The following is a 20,644-nucleotide window of genomic DNA, read 5'->3' as shown; positions in this document are numbered from 1 at the left end:
CTCGTCCTCACCAGTCATCTCTCCAGTGCCCATCCCAGGCTCAATGTACACGTCCTTTTAGTGGATCACGGGTGATCTCTCACGCAGGACTCTCCCTCCATATCCGGGAATGGATTTCTTTCCATCAGATGCCTCTTAATTTACTCCTGTACACCATGAAGGTCACTGCCTCAAGAGAGCCATGCTCTGGAGGGGGCCTTGGGACCAGCCTGCAGGGCCAGAGACGGGAGCTGTTTCCAAAGCATTGCAGGTTGCTGGTGCCATGTTTGTGTTGGAAGAGGAAAATATTTTCTAATACAATGTTTTTTGTCTTGTCTTTTAGCTTACATTTTACTATGGAACTATAGATGCTTGGTGTCCAACGGCATACTATGAAGACATAAAGAAAGAATTTCCTGAAGGAGATATTCGGCTCTGTGAGAAAAAAATCCCTCATGCTTTTATCCTCCGTTTTCCGCAGGAAATGGCTGACATGGTAGCTGACTGGCTAAAGGATGATCTGTCCAAAATCTAAGTCCTGACCTGCAGAAACATGACTGGGAACTAGTCCATAGCAGCAGTGGCTGTGCCTTCTCTTAGTAACACCCTTAGTAGATAAGAGTTCATTGTTAATGTTTGATATTAGACAGCAAAGACAAAAAAGAACCTCTTGGCTTGTTATCAGCTCCCAGCTAGCTCCCCATACCACCCGCTGAAGGAAACACAATGAAATACACCACAGGTTTAAGAGCACATTTTCCAAGACTCAGGGAACACAGTGATCAGTGACCTAAACAAGACCCCTTATGTTTGCACGAGATACCCCAGTGGCACCCTGCAGTTGATTTTCGTAGGCAGGATCCTTGCAGACCAAAGGAAGTCTAAATTTAGTTGATTTTAATCCAATTACCGTGTGGAGTAGGCTCTCCTAGAGGAAATTATGAAACACGCACTAGGAAATGTGAAGGAGAGCAGTTAATGTCAAGTGTAGAGTCAGATACGTAAGTGTATCAAATCATGAGGACACACATTCCAGTAGCAGGAAGTGATGAGTAGTGGATCTCAGACGTGGACCTTAAAGACAGAAGCTGAAGATGAGTCTGGACTCACTTTGAGGTCATCAGAATCCAGCTGGCTACCAGCACAGCCTATGTGCCCCCCGCACCCCGATACTACCTTGCAGCATGTCATGAACCACAGGCAGAGCCAATATCGGAGGCACTGCTTGTCTGCATCTCTGAGAAGCTTCCCCGAGGAGTGAGATTTCCTGATCGCTCTTCATCAGACAGAGAATAAAGTTCACCAGACATCCCTTGGACCAAGGAACTCAGTAAGAGTTGTTGACTGTGCCTCCCGCCACAAGACAGCCCCGAGCTCTGTGCTGAGCTCCAGCCTGCCAGGCTGTGAGCTCTCGGCAGGCTCCTCTCCTGCGGGGCCAGGATGCAGAGGCCTGGGGTGTCCCAAAACCAGCGTGTACCTGCCTCATGGAGTTGCTTCTGCTATGATTTTTCTAGTGAAACTACACTGAGGACCAGCTAGGAGCCAAATACTATGCTAGGCATCAAGGAGCGAGTTCTTGGCTATGTCATGATTTTTTTCTTCTGAAAAATCTTCCAGTAAGTAATGTTTGAGAGGGCATCTTTCAGTCGGTGAAGAGAGAATGACCATAAATGAATTCTGCATTTCCGCCCTGGCTTTGTTAGTGGGAAAGAAATTGTTTGACTGTTGAACCAAAACAGGCCATGATGGATTATGTGAATTCACCTTCTCCAGATGCCTTGAGGTCCAGTAGAGAAGACGCTTGTTCTCCATCCTAGAGTAGGCCCACAATATTTCTGCCTTCCCTAAAATCACTCAATCCTGGGACCCTAAGAGCCAATAATTCCCACTGACAGCAGTGATAGTTGACAGTTGATCAGAAACATTCAGTTTTCCACTAGAGGAGACCCCTCATGGTGTTATCATTCCTTAAGAACAATAGGTTGTTGTCCTTCCTTTCAAAGCCTAAAGTCCCAATGAAAGATTCAGCTCTGATATGCTGCCAACCCAGTGGTGAGTGTTGAGCGAGTTACTGTCCCTTAGTATGGCTTCTGCATCCGAACAAATGACTTCTCGGAGGGGAAGAGCCAAGCCCCAGGCAAGGAGTGCTCTTGGCCCTGGAGAGAAGCCAGGAGACACACATTGGCACAGGCCTGCACATACAGCCCTGATCAGCCTCTGTGCGGGAAGACCTTCTGGAAATCTGATGTTAGAAGCTTAGGATTCCTGTCTCCAAAGTGCCTTGTATATAGGAGATGCTCGGTCGTACTGACTTGAAGCCCTCGAGCAAGCCGTGGGGGAATCCCACCTACTCAGAGAAGAAGACCCCCAGCTCTCCTTTCAGCAAATTGATATTACCCCCCATTTCACAAGTCCACGTGTATGACATTGTGTCTTATTTTGGTTTATCCGAGCCTAAAAAATGGTAAAAAGTAAAATGATAAAGTAAATGATATGGGCTCATTTTCTGTTAATCATCTGATCACCAAATGAATTTTCAAAATAAATCTTTTACCAGCACTTATGACTGCCCGGCCTGATCTGTGTGTTGAGGGAGGAGGGTGTAAGCCCGGCGGTTCCCCCGAGTTAGACTCGGGCCAAAGTCTTTCTGTTAAATTCTCAGTACTTCTTCTAGGGAAGGAAGAATCTGATTTTAGGAGATTAAAGTTCATTTTATTTCGTTAGGAATTAAACAAAAGACTCAATGTTCTCATGCATTTGTATGAGGTGATGATATGGTGTAAGAATTCTGGAGGCTGCATCCTCGGTGTGATTTTTAGGCGACTTTCTCTAATTTTCCATGCCTCGATGTCCTCACTTATAAGACAGGATTAATAATAAAGCATGCCTCATATTGTTGGAAGAATTAAGTGGGATGATGAAATTAAAACATTTAGTGCAATTCTTGGCTGAGAGTATCTTCTCAATACAGATTGACTCTAATAGATATTTTCATTATTAAGCATCATCATCATAAAAAAGAAAAGATTAAAATTGGTAAGCAGTGGATGAAATTCACTTTCCAGAAGCATTTCTTCCTGTATGTACCAGTCAGCCACAGGAATGGTCCTTGTCAAAGGTTTGTCTTCTATGGGTTTATCTAGCGCTGAGTGATGGGTCTAAGCTAGAGTCAGAACTGGTGCCCCCAGGAGGTTCTCAGGCTGCACTGGACCAGAGGACAGAGAGAATGTCCAGAGGCAGCTCCCGTAGTCCTCTGGGCTCATGTCTGAGGTGGCTAGGGACCTCTCACCATCCACTTCACCATCCAACCCTTGGAGAGCCAAGAACCACCAAAGGCTTGATTTCTCTTTACCCTACATTATATTAAAGTTAATTCCATACTATCTTTTAAAAGATTTACTTATTTGAGAGAGAGAGCTCATGCAAGTCAGGGAGGGGGCAGAGGAAGAGAATCTTCAGACTCCCCACAGAGGGCAAAATCCAAAACAGGCCTCAGTCCCACAGCCCTAGGATCATCACCTAAGCTAAAACCAGGAGTCAGATGCTTAAGCAACTGAGCCACCCAGGCGCCAAAATTAATTCCATTAAAGGAGACTAAAAAGACATGACAACTTAATGTAACATTTGATTTGATTCTTACAAAAGAAAACATTGTTGGGACAGTTTGCACGACTCGATCGGGGTCTACAGATGACCTGCGAGTAAGAGATCAACGTTTATTGTCCGACTTCAGTGGTTGGACTGTGAAGAGAATGTCCTTATTTGTATTGAAGACACATTGAAGTTTCTGGTGGTGATCAGGCATCAAATCATCTTACTAATGGGTCAGAGAGGAAAGAAAATGTTCTTTGTACCTGCAAGTTTTTTATACGTTTGAGATGAGTTTGAAATCCCTGTGCCGTCTTCCGCATCTGTCTTTTTTTCTTTCCCGGAAAGTAAATTTCTTCTTCTAAGCAGTAAGTGGAGATCTGAGTTCAAATCCCAGATCTGTCATTTACTGGGCTTTCAAGGCTACCTTGGCTTAGCCCCCCTGAGGCTCCCCACCCCCCATCTTGTCATCCATGAAAATACTTGCTTTCATTGGGAGATGTGAGAATGTTAGATTTGGGGAGGGTTTTTGTTTTCCGTTAATGGGGCTAATTGAGGTCATGCGTAACAGCAGCTGGCACCCCGTCCGGCTTATGGAGGATGCTCTGTAAAATGGTACCTGAAGGAAAAGTTTAGCAAACTTCCGCAGTCTCTTGCCTTCGGTGCGGCAGAGGACCCGGTGATGTCTCAGCCTCGACATGGTCTCACCCAGCCTGCAACCTGATTCTTGTGGACTTGGCATTTCTGGTTCCTACTGGGGGCAGGGGGCAGTTGCTCACCCGGCTCAGCTTCCGGGCCGTGAAGTCCTCCCACGGGCAGCTCAGGATGCTGGAACATCACCTTGTTGAGGACCTGATGGTGGATTTAGGAAAGATGCAGGAAGCCAAGCATTTCTTAAGTAACCGGAGACACCGTCTTTGTTTCTGGCCTCCTCTTGCAGGAGAGAAGAAGACAAACTTGGGCTGCTTCGTCCCACGGGAGATGGGGTTTAAAGAGCAGTCAGTGGCTGGAACTAAGTGTGCCCTGTGAACAGATCTCTCTCTGAGGCCTTAAGACAGAAGCTGTGTTGTAGGAGTCCTTTTCCAAAGTGCAGGGATTCCTGCCTCGGCTCCGTAGATAGGCGAGTGATGGCTCTGGTCCACGGGGGGAGCCACTGTGGGACACGTGTCTGGCCTCTTCTGCCAGACTGAAGGTTCTGGATTGCTGTAGTTCCGTGAAGCGGAAACCCCTAAAGGGAGAGGGGAGGCACCTGCTCCAAATGCCAGAAAAGACAGGGAGAGCTGGGGCAGTGTGGGAGAGAGGAGAGAGCCCACACAAAGAGGCTGCCACTCCCCCTGCACTTTCACAGGGTCTCAGTGAAGCCTTTCGGTCCCACGGGCTGTGGCCCTACTCACCACAGGTCACCACAGAGGGGAGAGGTAAGTGACTGGCTCAAGATCTCACAGCTACTAAGAGGCCTCCGGAATTCAAAGGCAGTCTCTACTCTGAGCCAAGGCTTCCTCCCCTTTCCACGGCACCGTGCTGCCTCCTGGAGGCAAGAGTGGGCAGCCCAGCCAGAGTGGAAGGCTGGAGGAGCAAGTCCAGTCGATGCAAGGGCCAACGACCGCCAGTTTAGCAGGCCCAGGGAAGAGCAGGTAGTTTGTAACACAGGAATAGTTTTAGAAGAAGGAAAGAGAGGACAGAGCAGCTGACCAGGGACGGGGGGCGGGGAGGGTGGTGCACCAGGCAGCGGACTGCACGGAGGAAGCCCTGCCTGCTGAGTCAAAACGAGGCTGCAGTCCCACATTCTGCCCCTCTGCTCTCTGCCGCAGCCGCCTGGGCCCTGCAGGCGCTGACTTCTCTGACCGCACCTGTGCTCTGAAACTCTGGAGCACCTGCTCCAGCTCGGAAAGTGCCCACGCCCCTCCCCTCCCCCGCCCCCAGACTTGGCCCTAAAGGCCACCGCTCCTGCCTCCTAGTATAGCCCCTCTCCTGCCCCGCCCTCCCTCCCTCTCAGCCCTGGGGGCCCCTGGCCATGTCTCTATTGGAGTACTTACCAGTTGCTGCTGGAATTATATTTTTCCATTCTGCTCCTCCCACCCCCACCACCAAACTCCTTCCTGCCCTTAAAAGGAGAGTCCTAGGACATGGAACTTGTGTCTTGTCATCTCTGCTCTCAGGGCTTATCAAATAGGGCCTGCCACACAGAATATTCAGGAAGTTGTACCTAAATCAATACAAGTTTCTACCATACCTGAGAGTCAACCTCTCAAGAAACAATTCTCTCAGTTGCTCAGACTCTAAGGGAATCACATCTCAGGGATTCTGTGTCCCTGTGTCCCTCTGACTGAGTACGTAAATGGAAACGGGAGGTGGACTAGCTCTTTTATTCCTTAAGCCTTCCGGCAGCGGAGCCAGCACAGCCGGGCCAGCTAGCCTCCGGGACGTTGGCTTTCTGGCACTGGGGACTACAGAAAGCAAAGTCCCCACACTTTGTGGCCGTTCTGTCCCCTCCAAATGCAACTGTTACTTCCATTCCTCCATGGTCAGAAAGCCTCTGGAGTTTGAGTCTTAGCAACTACCAAATATGTGGTTGTTATTTGTTGAGCACTAGCCCAGAGCAGCACCCCAAGTGGGAATTACAGCAACAATACATGAGACCGGGCTGGGGAAAGAGAGCGTTTTCATTTTGGATCGCATTCCTCAGACATTCTGGCAATGGGGCCTGTGCTGACCTCCCTACGTTGGGACAGACTTCCTTGCTGGGTTAGTCTATGGGAAAATTCCTCTTCCCTGGGAGGAGAATGTGACCCCATGACTGGGCGTCCATTACAGCCAGGGGTGCGGGTGCACCTGCAGGGCCTCCCTCCTCACAGAGGGACTAGAATCCCATCTCCGCAAATCCACCCTGCTCCGGCTCCACACCACAGCTGGGCTTCCTCCTGCTGGCCACTGCCGTAGGGCGCGCACCTGCATGCGATTAGGACTGGCAGACGCCCATGGCCTCGCAGTCCGGGGCTGCACGCTGGTGACACGTTGCAACGGACGAGTTCCTCCCCAGATCCCTCCTCCTTCCGCACCGCAGAGTGTGGGATTCCCAGCGTTGGAGGAGCACAACCGCCATGCTGGGTGGGGGAGGGGTCGCCGCCCTCTGCAGGGCAACAGGTGGCACGCGTCCGGCTTGGCTGCTGAGCACCGAGCAGGCACTGGACACACAGTGTGGATCGGGCACACCAGGACCCACAGGAGGGAGAGCAGCCAGCAGGCAGCAACCCCGTCCCTGGAGAACCTTGACACTCGGTTCTCATCAGTGTTCGGGAACAAGGTAAAAGTCTAAATGCTACCCCCCCGACTTTCCACTCTCCCCATAACTCCCCCTTATCGGCAAACTAGGTATCCCCTCACCAGGGAATGCCGGGGTAGGCCACGTGGAGACCGAGAAATAGGAAAACGAAGAACCGATTCACGGTTCGTATAAACGATCACGATAAGACTTCACACTTTTCAACGGCAGAGTCTCAAATCTTATACTTGAATGCACCTACCAAGTGAGTTAGTTGAAAGGTGAATGTGATTTTCTTCCAAAGAAAAAGACTCCCTTGTTTAGTAGGAATGAAATTAAGAAGCAAAAGGGGAGCAGACTTTCTAGATCTACCTTTCCCCAGAGAGAGACAATCATGACCACGGGGACTGGCATTAACCCTGGGGTAGCAACAGCCCTATTCCAGTGGACGTGTGCCCTGCAGGAAGGGGGGCTCCCCCTGGCCACGTCCCTATCCCAGAGGAGGTAATTCTGGTAACAAGCCATTCCTGAAAGCAAGGCCCTGTCACCTTCCCCATATGGCTGTTCTATCACTAATCCTCTCCCAGAAGTATATAAGGAACAGATAAAATAGCTTTCTCCTTCCTGTGTTGTAGGGCAAAGTCATGAGTGACTGGTCCTCTCCTGCCCAGGTACTGAAGGATGCCGGCTGGTGCCACAGAGCACAGATCTTCCTACTCGTCTGAACAGGACTGAGAAAAAGCGGCCGGATGTGCTGTCAGAATTTGTTGGTTTCCCTAAAATACATACCTGGCTTGCAGAGGAAGCTGCCACAGCTGGGCATTCCTATGGTTGTGGTTGTGGAGGCCTCCCTGTGCAGCCTCAGAATGGGGGCGCTCGGGCTTCCTGCAGTGAGACAGATCCTGCAGGGGCCTGCTGTGTATGGAGCAAAACCTTTCCACTGGGACTGTGCCTGCATTGTCAACGCTCACCTGCGACACATGGCGGCGCCCGACCTCCAAAGAGAAAATGCTTCCCGTGGCATGTCTACCTCTTCACCGCCCGAGCCCAAGCTTGGGTACCTTCCCATGCAGTGGCTTCACGCGGTGCGGGCTGCGCCGTGTCCCACGGAGCCACGCCAGTGACAAAGAATCAAGGTACGTGAGAGCCTGCTCTGTTTCAAGGGAGAACAGTGGGCACGACGTACGACAGGCCCGGAGTTGTCCTAACGCCCGAAGTACGGAGCAGAGGAAGCAGAGCCCCCGAGAACGGCGGAATAACAAGGCAAAACACAGTTCTCTGAAGACCAACCACCAGCAGCTCCACTGATAAAATATTTAATCAACTTGTCTGTACAAAATATTAAAATGGTTAAGGAAGAGCATACAAGAGCATGTTTAAGAAATTTATATACTGCTGTATAACTGTCGAGAAAAATAGAGATTGCTGTTTTACAGTTCATTTACATTCCGATATGTACAATCTATTTAAACTTGAGAATACGTATACACAGTGGGTTTGTGCCTGACCTCGAGCTCCCTGCCAGCCGGCCTGGGCGTGGGCAGCGTTCACAACATGAGCTCCTGCTGCCGCAGCCGCCCGGAGGAGCAGGGGGAGATGGCCGGGTCTCGGAGCCTCCCAGCCTCAGAGCTCTGCTCTGGCCAAACCAGAGCAGGAAGACATTCCAGCCTGCATTCAGTGAGTTTACAATTCTCACCACTTTCCCCATCTTTGAGCCGAGAAATAGTGGATATCCTTGCAAAATGAAAGGGACTTCGCACCCCCCCACCACCAATAATACATCCTGTCTTCAGCTGCGGAGGGAGTGTGCGTATTGAGCTGTGAGGGCACTCCTGTCACTTCAAGTTTTGCCCGTTTCTTCAGAACCACAGTACTGGCGGCAGAGTCCAGGTGCTGGCTAAGAGGCAGGGCACCTGTCGTGTCAGATGCTGCTGCCCACACAGACAGAGGCATGCCGCGAGCCAGGTGCCCAGGTTCAGCAGCAACCTCTTGATATATATACATACATATATATATATTTTTTTAAAGTTTTCCAAACTGTTCAGAATCCTCTATTCTCATCCGCTGAATGGCAAACTGAAGTCAGCATGCTAATCCTTGTTTAAAAAAAAAAAAATGCATTAACTTTTGGGGGGCAAAATGCTTCCAGCTGAAAGACCGAAAGTGACTCAGTTATGATTCTTTGTCACAGAAAACACAGAAGCTGTTTACACTACCGTAAACAGTGGACTACAAAAAAAAAAAAAAAAAAAAAAAAAAACAACCACCATGACAACAGAACAGCAGTTACCGTAAGGAAGCTTATATTCGGACTGTGACTTATCCGAGGTGGAGACAGCCAGAGGAGCTCTCTGAAAGCTCCGCTTTCCAGAGTGTCTGTTGCCTGGCTTGGAACCCTCCAGGATTTCCCAGCCAGGAAATACATTCTTGCTTTCTCCCTGAACATGTATCATCATTTTCTAGACAGCATGCTGCATGGCTGGCTTTCCTCGGACTCTGATAGGCCCTGACCTGGAAATATAAATTGCAGAGAAAAAGAAGCCCTCCTTGCGGGTGCACAGAGCCCTCCAGCCAGGCTGCTCATCCCAAGGCGCGCTGCTGCTGTCGGGAGCCCCGGGGGAAGCCTCAGGACTCCTCGGATGCATGTGTCGTCTTCTGCCCCCGGCAGCCTCCGGCCACTCGGACAGAAACACGCAGACCGGGGAAGGCTTCCCCTGCACATTGTCAGACTTGCCTTTCAGACTCGCTCGGCTGACGAGTGCAGGCGAGGGCTGCCCACAAGTGCGGTCTGCGACAGGCCGGGCTTGTTGGGTAAGAGGGCCGCGGGTTGTGTGCCCAGGCACCGGGCCACTGAGCCCCCTCCCGTGCTGCAGCCCGGGGTGGGGAGCCTCAGGGACCGTTTAGCCTGAGTGCCCCAGATGGGTTTGGGGTCCCCGCCCGTTCAGCAACACTCTGATGAATAAGCCTTACAGGGCCTCTGGTTTCTGTCAACCACACAGACACCCCTCAGCCCCAGAAGCTTCAGACAAGGTTCTAGGTTCCTGCCACCAAGTGTCTGAGCAGGATGTGGGCTCAGCACAAGCATCTCACCCCGGCCCTCAGCTCCCGTCGCAGGAGCTGGGTGTGGTCACTGCCATGGCCGGCGGGTCAGACGGAGCAGCGCGGAGAGGATTTCTGCAAAGAAGACCAGTCCCCCTCCTGCACGGCCCAGTCAGCTGCCCCCGCGCCACGCTCCTGTTCACCAACAGCTCGAAAGATGGTGGAATAGAATAAAAATGCAGAAACCAAGCAGCTGGCCACCTCCTGGAAGGGCTGTGCTACCCAGCCGCAAGGTGCCTGGGACACGACCATCAGAAGCTTGTCCTTGTTTTCCTAAACGACTTGTTTCAGCTTCCTACCACTGACTTAGAAAAAGGAAAGTGTCTGCACTATAGCTCTGACCTCGTGGGCCCATCTGGAATGCAGAGCTTCTAACCTCGGGGGAGAAAGTGTCTTCTAGGCCAGCGTTGCAAAGCGGTCCTGCCCACAGACTCACCTGACTACAGAAACACCCCTTTGCAGAAGTCTCGGTGCACAAGGCAGCCCTCTCGCCAATGTCAGGGCATGTGAAGCGGGAGACACCAGCCCCTTCCTCTGCACACACGCACACCCACCCCTGCCGGAGGGGCCTGAGGACTGCTCCCCGGAGGTAGGCACGGGCAGGAGCAAGCAGACCATCGCCCACCAGTCGTGCCGCTCAGGGGGCACGCTTGCACTTTTCAACAACTCTAAGCACAACTGGAAACACGGACCAGCTTTTCTGTGACCTCACACTCTGACTCCACCCTTCCCTGGGTTGCTCAGCGGCGGAACGGGCGGTGGCCACGTGAAGTACCCCCCAACTCGGCCAAGTCCCAGGCCAGTTTCAGGCATGGCCCCGTGCTGGCTGCTCTGGGGTAGGGGAAGAAGAAGCCCAGCTCTGGTGATGCCCTGTGCTCGTGCCTCATGAGATACCCCTGAACAATAACCAGAGCCCACTCGGCACGCATCAAGCCCTCAGTTGCCCCCACTGATTTACTAAGCCAAATTCCCGCCCTCTTCCTACAGCTGCCGTGTGGACAGGTGACTCCACATAAGGGACGTGTGGCCTTCCTGACAAGAGCAGGCTTTTTCTCACCTTCAGCCCCATTGGGATGTAACTATTTAACAGACGAAAAATCCAGAAATGACACAAAAAGAAGAAGAAGCTTGCTCCAGCCTAAACGGCCAGAGGGCTCTACGCGTAAAGGACAGAGCTGCCTGAAAATTAGAAATAACCTCTTTTCGATGCCTCCTGTTTCTTAATGTTAAACTCTACCACCATTTTTCACAAAATGGTGAGAAGCAGCAGCTCCTATGGTGGCCGGCCCTAGGTCGCTCTCCAGCAAGAAGGACCAGACATGGGTATGGCAGTGAACAGTGGCCAAACCGGGGTTTGGGGAACCGTGGCCACCTGCTGGGGCCTGTCCCCCCCCTTACACAGCCCTGCTTGCCTGGTGCGGGGACTCTGGGACAGTCCCAGATCTCTGCCAGGCTCCCAATAGGACCAGGGCTTGCTTGCTCCCGCTGCTCCTACAGAGGCACCAGCAGCAGGTGGCAGCCATCCCAGGATTTGGTCCAGAACATTCTACCCCACCCCCACCCCCACCATGTGAGCCTGGGGGAGCTCCAGCCGGGTTGGTGGAGCTCCTCACTTGGAACACAGGAAAGATCGTGGCTTTGGTGAGCTGAGCCCTACCCCTGAGATCTTGGCTTCCCCTGCACCTGCCGTGACCCAGGTTGAAATCAAAGGCACATCTATGAGGCACCAAAAGAGACCAGGACTGTAATCGACACACACCCATACACTAGGCAGGAGCTGTGATACTTGTGAGAAGTGCCTCTAGGGTGGGGAAGGGACACTTTCCAGGAACAGCCACATCTGCTCTGCCTTTCAACTATGTCAGTGAGCTTTTGGACCAACTAGAACCCTAGAACTATGGGACTGGAGAGCTTCTCATTTTACAGGAACAAAAATGGAAGCTCTGGGTACAGAGGTGGCCGCCCACCACTGTCCCAGACCTCTCAGGAGGCGGAGCTCTAGCCCCCAAGTGACCCTGCAGCAGGCGGGCAGCAGGCCACAGTGTGGAGCGGTCCCCTCCTGGATATGCAGAATCCCCAGACACACCAGTGCTGCTCAGACCCGCCTCAGAGGGAGCTAGTTCCCTCCCTTCTCACTCCCAACATCTTGCAACTGCCGGGCTCGCTTGTCAGCTGTCTCTCTTCCCTTCCCAATCCAGACACTGGAGGGGACCACTCAGGTCTTTCCCTGCCAATGACAGAAGGCTGCTTTCCAGACCTTCGGTCCTCCCAGCCCACTGGGCACCTGCTTGGGGCTTCCTGGCTCAGGACCGCTGAGAGGGCCCTGCTTTCTGAGCCTGGGGAGGCTTCTCCATCCCCACCGACATGCTCTCAGGGGATCGGCCAGACCCCCCCATGATGTCTGTGTCCCACAGACGGCTGTAGCTCTGCTTCTTCCTCTCGCCCCATTTGCTGGACACTAGATTCGAGCAAAGCAAGAGTCTGCCTTTTTCTGTGCACAAGCTCCTCCTGGAAAGAATTCAATTTTCCTCCCCGCTTTAAGAAGAGAATCGGTCTACAGTCCCAGGTTATTTTCTGCTACGAGTTTCAATAAAATTACAAACAGGATAAATGACTTGTAGGATTTGAGTTACGCTCTGATTACAGCCACAGGGTGGTCCGTACTCCCTTTAGCACTGACCGTGAGGTCCCCACTCCCGCTGACACTTCCAGGAGACTGTCAGGGAGCAGTCACTGCTCTGGGCTTGGCGGATTCGACTGGACATCACACAATCCACAGCTCCTCTCTTCCCCCACGCCACTGTGGTACCAAAATGGTGGAAAACTAGGCTGAAGGGGAGTCTGTGCATGAGGAATGGGCAGAGCTCCAACTGAGACAACAGAGCCTGCCACCCTCTCGGGAGAACCCGACCCTGCTGCTTGGAAAGCCAGAATTCAAGGCGAGCCTTTGGGCAACAGTGGCCGCAGGTGTCCGCCACTGGAAATGTCTCCCCCGATACAGAAGCCTGGTTCCAGCTGCAGTGACCGGACTGTCTTTATGTTTAGCAGACCCAGCGCCAACCCGCGTGGGCCCCAGCTGGCCTGCCCTGTGCTCCCCAAGCAGGGACGCCCACCCTATTCTCTAACAGGAAGGAGCGGTTCATATGGTCTCAACTAGAAGCACGCGTCTCCCCCAACAGAATGGAAAATTCGCGGGTCTTGAGGAAGAATACTGTGGTGGCCCCAGACCCAGGGGAACCTGAGTTGGGAAGGGAAGGGAGCACTGCTTTCACCCACAGTGCTGACACACTGAATCCCTGCTTGCGAGCAGACAGCTCTCCCATGGGTGGGGACTGGGGCTTCTAGCTGAGGGACTCAGCCCCGCACCCCCTTGCCTAGAAGATACAGCCAGTGGAGGGCCGACCGTGCCAGCAGAATCCTTCTCCAAATCCTGGCAAAGCAGCTCAGACCACATCATAGCAGCAAAAACACGTCTGCCTCTACATGTGGTGGCCCTTCTGTCATTTCTGCAAAATGTGACACATCTTCTCCATTCACCTACTTTTAACTCTGAGATGCCAGAAGCCGGAGCAGAGTGGTGGCAGGCACAGGTGGTCCCTGGAGGGTGACAGGCAGCTCCAGAGCAGTTCCTGGAGACATCACTTCCAGTCAGTCACCAAGGACACACTGAGGGAGTCCGAGACCATCAGAGGAACTGTCACAGCCCAAGGACATACCCCCGCCAACATGCAGGCAGGACTCCAGATGCAGGAAGACCCCTACTTCCTACACCACTTACAACACATCTTGGTAGAAAGAGGTCATCAGGGGAAGAAGAAAAAAAAAAAAAAAAACAGTGAAAATGGACATATTTTTCCTGCCACAAAAAGCTCAGGCTAAATCAAAACAGGTCCTCTCAAAAACCTTGTTTTTCCTAGTCGCTAAAAAAGAATCAGAATGTTTCCTTTTGTCCAAGATATTAAATAACCTAGAATTTCTTCAAAGTATAGCTAGTTTTTTCATTAACTCCCTTTCTAAAACTTCAAATACTACAACCTTTAATATTTTAGTGTCATTCTTTTTTGTTCTTCGCAATGACAGAGCAATCGCCATGCAATTATTAAAAACAGTTTAGGAATGCGAAGCTTCTCTGGCAAAATCCATAAATGTAAATGGACCACCAGTCACTGAAACTGTGAGGAAGCGTACCATAGCTGCCACCTCAGAAATTTTGTTTGCGTGTTTTGACCTAAAGAGACGTTCCTTTCTCATTATTTATAGCGACTCAGATAACCACAGCATATGAATTCACATTGTAAATGTGTTTTCTTTTTCCTCTGGGGGAATTTTATGGGATAGCACGGACTCGGGTGGGGCCCTTAAATAAATTAGCTATATCTAAATGTTTCGTATTCCTCTCTCTTATATGTTTGATCACTGAGAATTAAAATTCGTATGACTCATCTGGACCGTAGCATCCAAGACAAGGGTAAAACGGACCCCAAAGGCAACAGACCACACAACCTTCAAGAGGAGGACGGGGTGGGGACATGCAGGGCTTTTCATAGAAGTCCTCAGAGTCCCAGACAGGTGGAATCCAAATTGTTTCTTCTCCCTGTGTCAACCACTCACACAAGGCCACAAAGTTCTCCCAAGTAGAGATGAACCAAATAAAACACTGTAGCCTGTCGTGTTCTAGCTTCCCTGTGCCAGGACAGGTAGTTGTACCATCAATGAGACAAAGACAGGACTGGGGGAGACGCTTCCACCTCTGTCCTCCCCACTGCGCAAAGGTCCCGCCCTTCTCAAGGGTTCACAGCCAAGCCCTAATGCCCCTCTACTGCTGCAGAAGTTGGGGGGCGGGGGGTTTCCTCCTGCTCTGAACCACTGGGTTGTGCGGAGCTGAAATCTCACAAAAGCACTTTTGTGTAGCTTCACTTCCCGTTACTATCACACTGCCAAAACCTACAGCAACAACACAGCGAAAGTGTGTAAAAGCCAACACAGACTTGATAGCTAAACGCAAGCACATGTTGGCCCATTCTGAGCACACCATTTGGAGAGGGTTGCGCCTACCTGGCAGAAAAGCCTGAGTCTTCCGCGGAAGCCCGCCCCAGGACGCCTCCCCCACCTCTTTCCAAGCCCTAAGAGCCTCTTTCCCAGCTCCTTACCAAAACCTCCTGGCGGGTCTCTAGGAAAAGCACGGCTGCCTGCCTTTCCCCATTCACAGCCACTGCACTAAGCCTCCTCCTCAGCACCCCCCAAGGCACCCCTACACACTGAGCTGCCCAGCCTAGGAGCTTCAGAACTTGGCACATACCATCCCACCCCTAAGTTTGTATCGGTTCAGACTGGCAGTTTATAACCTCCTCTCCACTTCACTTTCCCCTAAAAGACAAACATTTCTTTCCACATTCTAGATCATTCCCAATTGGAACTGATTTTTTTTTTAAAAGGGTAGTGCTGACCTTTGAAAGGATCTGGGTAGTTCCACCATGAATTCTTTTGGACAAATGTTCCCTTTCAAAACTCAAGGCGCCTGTTAGAGTTTTTCAATTAAAGAATAAACATGCCTTTTGCACCGGTTCCTTCCCAGAGTAAATGACCTCCCTGCAACACAAAATCTTCAGAAAGGGCATGACAACCGTTCTGACTGTCCTAGGTGCAACACCAAGCACCCAGCCACCCAGTCCAGAGTTCCCCCACACTCAGCCACAAACAAAAAGGGGTGAGATTAAACCTACTCCCGTACTCCCATTAATTCACCCATTCTAGAACCCCCAATTCCCTAACTCATTTCTACCCCCATTTAGGGCCTGTTACTGTAACATTAACACAAACACCATCCTCCCTCCGAAAGGGGATAGCGGATGCGATGGTGCCTTTGCTGAGTACGCATTCGGCTTGGCAGCGTCAGGTCGTCTCTTCCCAGGGCTTTGGTGCTGCCCAAGATAAATGTGTGCATGAGTGAACGAGTGTGTGGGTGTGAGTGTGAACGCGCGCTCCCCCTCCATTGTGCGGGCGCGGGGCCAGAGTCTGATGCGCACCCACGCTTGGCGACGGACCCCGACCGCAGCAGGGGGTCCTCGGTGGCGCGGCTGCCCCCTCCCTGGCCCGGCCTGGCCCGCAGGCTACCTGCAGCCGCACGCCTCCACCACCATGTCCTCGTACTGCTTGTAGACCACGTTGTTGGCCGCATCGATGTAGAGGATGCTGATAGGGCTGAGGCGCGCGGGCACGCAGCAGGAGGCCGGCGCCGCGTCGGGAGCCATGGAGTTGAGCAGCGTCTGAATGATGGCGTGGTTGGTGGGCTCAAGGTGCGAGCGCAGCGGGAAGTCGCAAACGCCCTCGCAGTGGTACGCCTCGTAGTCCAGCGGCGCGATGATCCAGTCGTCCCAGCCCAGCTCCTTGAAGTCCACGTGCAGCGGCCTGCGGCTACAGCGGCTCCGACCCCTTCGCCCGTGGCCCCGACCCGCGCCCCCGCCGCTGCCCTGCGCCGCTCGAGCCCCGGCCAGCGCCGTCCGCCGCCGCCTGCGACCGCCGATGACCGCCGTGGGCGACCCAGTGCCGGGTCCCGGGTCAAGAGGCTGCTCCGCTGGCTCCGCTGCCAGCGCGGCCCCGAGCGCGCGGGCCTGGGCGCGGATCTCCCGGAATAGGCTCCCCTTCCTCTGCGTGCGGGAGGAGACGACAAGCAGAGCGCGCTCTTCCGCCGCTGCGCGGCCCCTGTCCCGTGAACCGAAGCCCAGCAGCCGCAGTGCCAGCGGGCCCTGCGAGGGACCGGCCACTGAGCGCAGCAAGAGACAGAACGCACGGGTGGCACGCGGCTCCTGGCGGTGGCGCCGCACGGCGTCTGCCACGTCGAACACCTCCCAGCGCGCTACGGCCAAGGGCTCGGCGGCCCGCGAGTGCAGCAGGCGGGGCGCTCGGGCGGCCCCGGGGCAGGTAGACAGCAGCAACAGCAGCGGCGGGGGAGTGGCGCCGCCAGGGCCCAGCTCCGGGGACTCGTGGCGCAGGACGCGCAGCTCGGCTCCCACCACCTCGTCGGTGTCGGGAAGGCTGGATACGTCGAACAGGAAGCTTTGGCCGGTCTCGGCTGGCGATTCGTCTGCAGGAGTCGGGCAGAGACAGAAAGAGAGCGCGGTGAGAGTCGAGAGCGAAGCCCGCACTCGGGGCCTCCGAAGTGCACGTAGCCCACTGCCCGGGATGCGGGAGCGAGCCCGCCGGAGACGGCGCCGGCCGCCCAGTCTCGGCCCAGTCAGAAAGCTGCCAGCCTGGCCCAGAATAAAGGGAGCCTTCGCCCTGACTATCGATTATCGGGACCGGGGCTTCGGTTCATCGAGCCAAAGTTCTGCCACCGCGACAACCCAGGAGCCTTCACTTACCGCCTATCGCCGAGCCCGGGGAGGGAACCACACCCCTACACCCGATGCAACTACAGGTCCGCTGCCTGACCCAGAGCCTCAGGTTTACCGGGCCTAGATCGGAAGCCAGACTTTTCGGGCGGGTGGCCGAAAGAAGGCCGAGTGGGCGCATCAGAAGCCCTGCGCCCCTTCCAAGGCCCGGAGGCCGGGCAGAGGCCCCGCGCTGTTCTGGGACTGCTCTTTATTGCCCCGCTGATGCCCCAGGACAGCCCGGAAGTCCCGGCTGTGCGAAAACGGAAAATTCGGGTCCCCTGACAGCTCTGCTCCTTGCGCTACCTCGCTTCCCCAGCCCAGCCTGGACACTCCTGCCGGCCACGATCGCCCGTGCGGGCTGGGCCTTGCATGGAAGTCGTCCGGAGGGGAAGGACACAGCGAAGCTGCGGACCGTCTAGCACATCCAGCGTCCTGGCTATGCTGAAGGGGAACTAAGGCCCACATAGGGAGCGGCGGGCTCGGCCCAAGGGCTCCCACCAGGGAGCGCGGCTGCTCGAGATGGGAGCAGCCCTGGCTTAGCCTCTCCAGGCTTTCCACGACCTCCGATGGAGGAGGCAAGGTGGCAAAGGAGTCTAGGATCCCTCTCCCAAGGGTCTGGGGATCCCAGGACTGCCTTCCTCACTGCAGTGAGGGCAGCTGCTCCAGGAGGTCTTGCCTCCAGGACCCACCGATGCCTTCGCAAACATATTCTTTCCCTCCGTTATGACTTATCTCTGAGTTTGGGGGTTTTATTTCGGTCTTGGGCACTTTTTTTTTCTTTTTTGGGCTCAGGAAAAAAAAAAAAAAAGTTGAAATTCCACGGAGCAGCAGATAAGGAGCTCCCTTTGAAGAAGGTCATATGGTTTCATTTTGCCCCAAACTCGGAGAGACTGTGCAGACTGCCCCCACCACTGGAGATCTGCTCACCGACCACTGCTGCGGGGCCCTCGCCTCCGGAGCTCTGAAGTCTGGGCTCTGCCGGTGGCTTCTGGGAACCTCAAGTAGCCCTGCTCCAAGTTGAACCTCAGAGTGGAGAGGGAGGGAGGCACAAAGTCCTGGCCAAGTGCATGGGCTTCACTGCCACTGCTTTCCCCCAAGGCTCCCTGGAACACTTTTCCTGAGCCTCCCCTGCAGCATCTCCCCTCCCCGCTTTACAAGGTGCAGCTGCTGCATCCCCTCCTTCCAGAAGGAGGAAGGAGGGATGCCCTCAGAGCCTTGCCAGCCAAGAAAAGACTGAGCTCAGGCTGAGGCTAAGGGTCGGCCTAACTGTATCTAAGAAAGCAACTAGTGCCTCTGCCCACTCAGTGTCCTGCACACCCATTTGTCCTATATCCCTGGGGGCTCATAAGGCAGCCTCAGGGCTGGGGCCCTCTGTGGCCCTGGATACCAGGGCTCCAGCTTTGTAGGGGTACTGCGGCATCCAGTCTTGGGGGCAAACCAGGCCTTCAGAGAATGCCTGAGAGTTCGCACTGCACTGTAGAGCCATTTGGCCCCAAGATATCCGGCACCCAAAATAAAGCCGTCTCTGTGTGTAGACTCCTGTGTGTGTGTGTGTGTGTGTGTGTGTGTGTGTGTGTTGGAGGAGGTGTGTAATCGGTTACTGCACCACCTCCACCTGCCTTCCCAGGTTAGGGTGTGCAGTGTGGGCCTGTCTGCTACTTCCTTTCCAGCCCTACTCCCCTTTTTTCCCCTCCTGCCTTCTATGCTGGGTCTCTGGCTGGATAGAATTAAGGCCAACATTACTTGCATTTCCGCCTGAAATTAGTTAAATTTTCCCTATCTGTCTGCTTTAATGACTTCAATAGAGATTAATAAAATCCAGATGATGCACAGCAACCACCAGAGTCATACCCATGTCCTACCTTTGAAGGACCCAGGGCAGAGTAAGGTGGGGTGCTTGCTCCCGGCCAGGCCTGGCTTCCGGCTGGGGCTCCGTCCTCTCCACCTCACAGGGCTGGTGGCGTCCTCCACCTCTGGCTGTCCCAGCGGCCCGGCACAGGGCACAGGCCACCATAGCCATGCACCTCCCCCTTGACAGATCCTGCCCAGAGATGACCTCTGTGTACCTGGTGATGCCACCAGCCTCTCCGGGGTCATGTACTTAGCCTTCCTCCTTCCCTTATTCCCCTGAGTTCCCCCCAATTTGTGCGGCCCCAGGAGACTAGAAGCTGCAGAGTTGGCTGCACTGAAAGCCGCTGCCGCCGCCACCACCATCACGGCGCCGTCCCTCTCGGCCCAGGCCCCTTCTTGCTTCGGATCCTGCCTCCTCGAGGGGACCCGCCGGCCGGCAGGGCCAGGACAATCCGGCAGAGGGACTAGCTCAGCCCTCTGGGGCCCGAGCCCTGAGAGCTTGCCGTGCCTCTCGCCACAGTCCAGCGGGTTCGGGTGCGTGGGCCTCGGCGGAGTTTCCACCACCTGAGGCTGGGACGTGAGGGGGCCGCGCCCCGAAGGGTCTGGAGCTGGGGCTCGGCTCCGGCGGTGGCCTCCGCCTAGGAGCAGGCAGGACGGACGGGCGCAGTAGAGGCGTCAGTACCTTGGTTCGCCTGGTCTGCGAAGCCGGTGATGGTGTCCGCGCGGCCGTGGCGGCCAGAGCCCGAGGTGGAGGCGGCGGCCGCCCCGGCCGGAGCCCTCCCGGCCAGGTTCCGGTAAAGCGACATCATGAACTGGTGCGGCACCACCGAGCCGTTCCTGAAGCCGGAGCCGGCGGCCCGGCGCCCGGCGCGGGCTCCGGGAGCTGCGGCGGCCGGGGCAGCGGAGACACCCGCAGCCGGGGCGAGGGTCCGTCCGCCGCCGCCGCCGCCGCCGCCCCCCGGACTCCCGACCGGCCCTGCCCCCGCCGCTCGCAGCACGGCGGCCGCTTCGAGCCCGTCGCGGGGGCGGCAGGCGCTCAGCAGCCAGAGGCACAGCGCGGCGGCTGCGCTCAGGTCCATGGGCTCCGTGGGCCAGGCGGGCGGGCGGCGCGGGCTCCGTGGCTCCGGGAAGTCCCCCGGCGCCTTTTGAACATAGTGTTTAATAATGGGGGAAGTGTGCGCAGCAAGTCGCGGCCCCCCCTCTTCTCCCACCCCACCCCCGCCCAACGCCCGGAGCAGCGCCCCCTGCTGAACACTGGAGTGGCAGCGCCGCGCCCCCGGCTCCGGCCTAACGCAGAGTCCGGGACAGGAGCCTCCTCCCCGCGCCACGGCGCTTCGCCCCACTCTCGTCTAGCAAGTGCTACCCGCCCGAGGCTCCCGACACGACCCGGGGCCCCGCCTCACCTCCCCGCGGCGGTGCGACTCCCGCCGCCCGCGCCCCAGCCAAACGCGCTCTCCCTAGTTAGGGGCTCCGAGGCATCGCGCGCACCCGC

The 20,644-nt window shown here is 54.8% G+C and overlaps 2 protein-coding genes across 5 annotated transcripts in view; one reads left to right on the top strand and one right to left on the bottom strand.

The window, feature by feature from the left end:
- LDAH (lipid droplet associated hydrolase) overlaps positions 1-2,538 on the top strand; it is a 107,636-nt gene extending 105,098 nt beyond the window's left edge. For all 4 annotated transcript variants that reach the window (XM_059405205.1, XM_059405204.1, XM_059405206.1 and 1 more), the window contains exon 7: positions 323-2,538. In XM_059405205.1, coding sequence (XP_059261188.1) covers positions 323-514 — 192 coding nt within the window. In that variant the 3' untranslated portion in view covers positions 515-2,538. The remainder of the gene's footprint in view (positions 1-322) is intronic.
- A 13,500-nt stretch (positions 2,539-16,038) lies between these two features.
- On the bottom strand, positions 16,039-20,231 carry GDF7 (growth differentiation factor 7). Its single transcript, XM_059407563.1, has 2 exons — positions 19,835-20,231; positions 16,039-17,012 (listed from the first exon to the last, which is right to left on the bottom strand). The coding sequence occupies exons 1-2, from the start codon at positions 20,229-20,231 to the stop codon at positions 16,039-16,041; spliced, it is 1,371 nt and encodes a 456-aa protein (XP_059263546.1).
- Between the last annotated feature and the right edge of the window lie 413 nt (positions 20,232-20,644).

Source organism: Mustela nigripes, chromosome 7 (assembly GCF_022355385.1).
Source record: "Mustela nigripes isolate SB6536 chromosome 7, MUSNIG.SB6536, whole genome shotgun sequence".
NCBI classification, from domain to species: domain Eukaryota; kingdom Metazoa; phylum Chordata; class Mammalia; order Carnivora; family Mustelidae; genus Mustela; species Mustela nigripes.
Note: the sequence above shows the minus strand (reverse complement) of the source record. Positions and strands in the feature narration are given on the sequence as shown.

Bases quoted from the DNA above. Each gene is read 5' to 3' on its own strand.
- GDF7 (XM_059407563.1), bottom strand. From the start codon at position 20,231: ATGGACCTGAGCGCAGCCGCCGCGCTGTGCCTCTGGCTGCTGAGCGCC. The intron at 17,013-19,834 runs GTACTGACGCCT...CGACTCCTGCAG, and splicing joins CGCAGACCAGGCGAACCAAG to ACGAATCGCCAGCCGAGACC.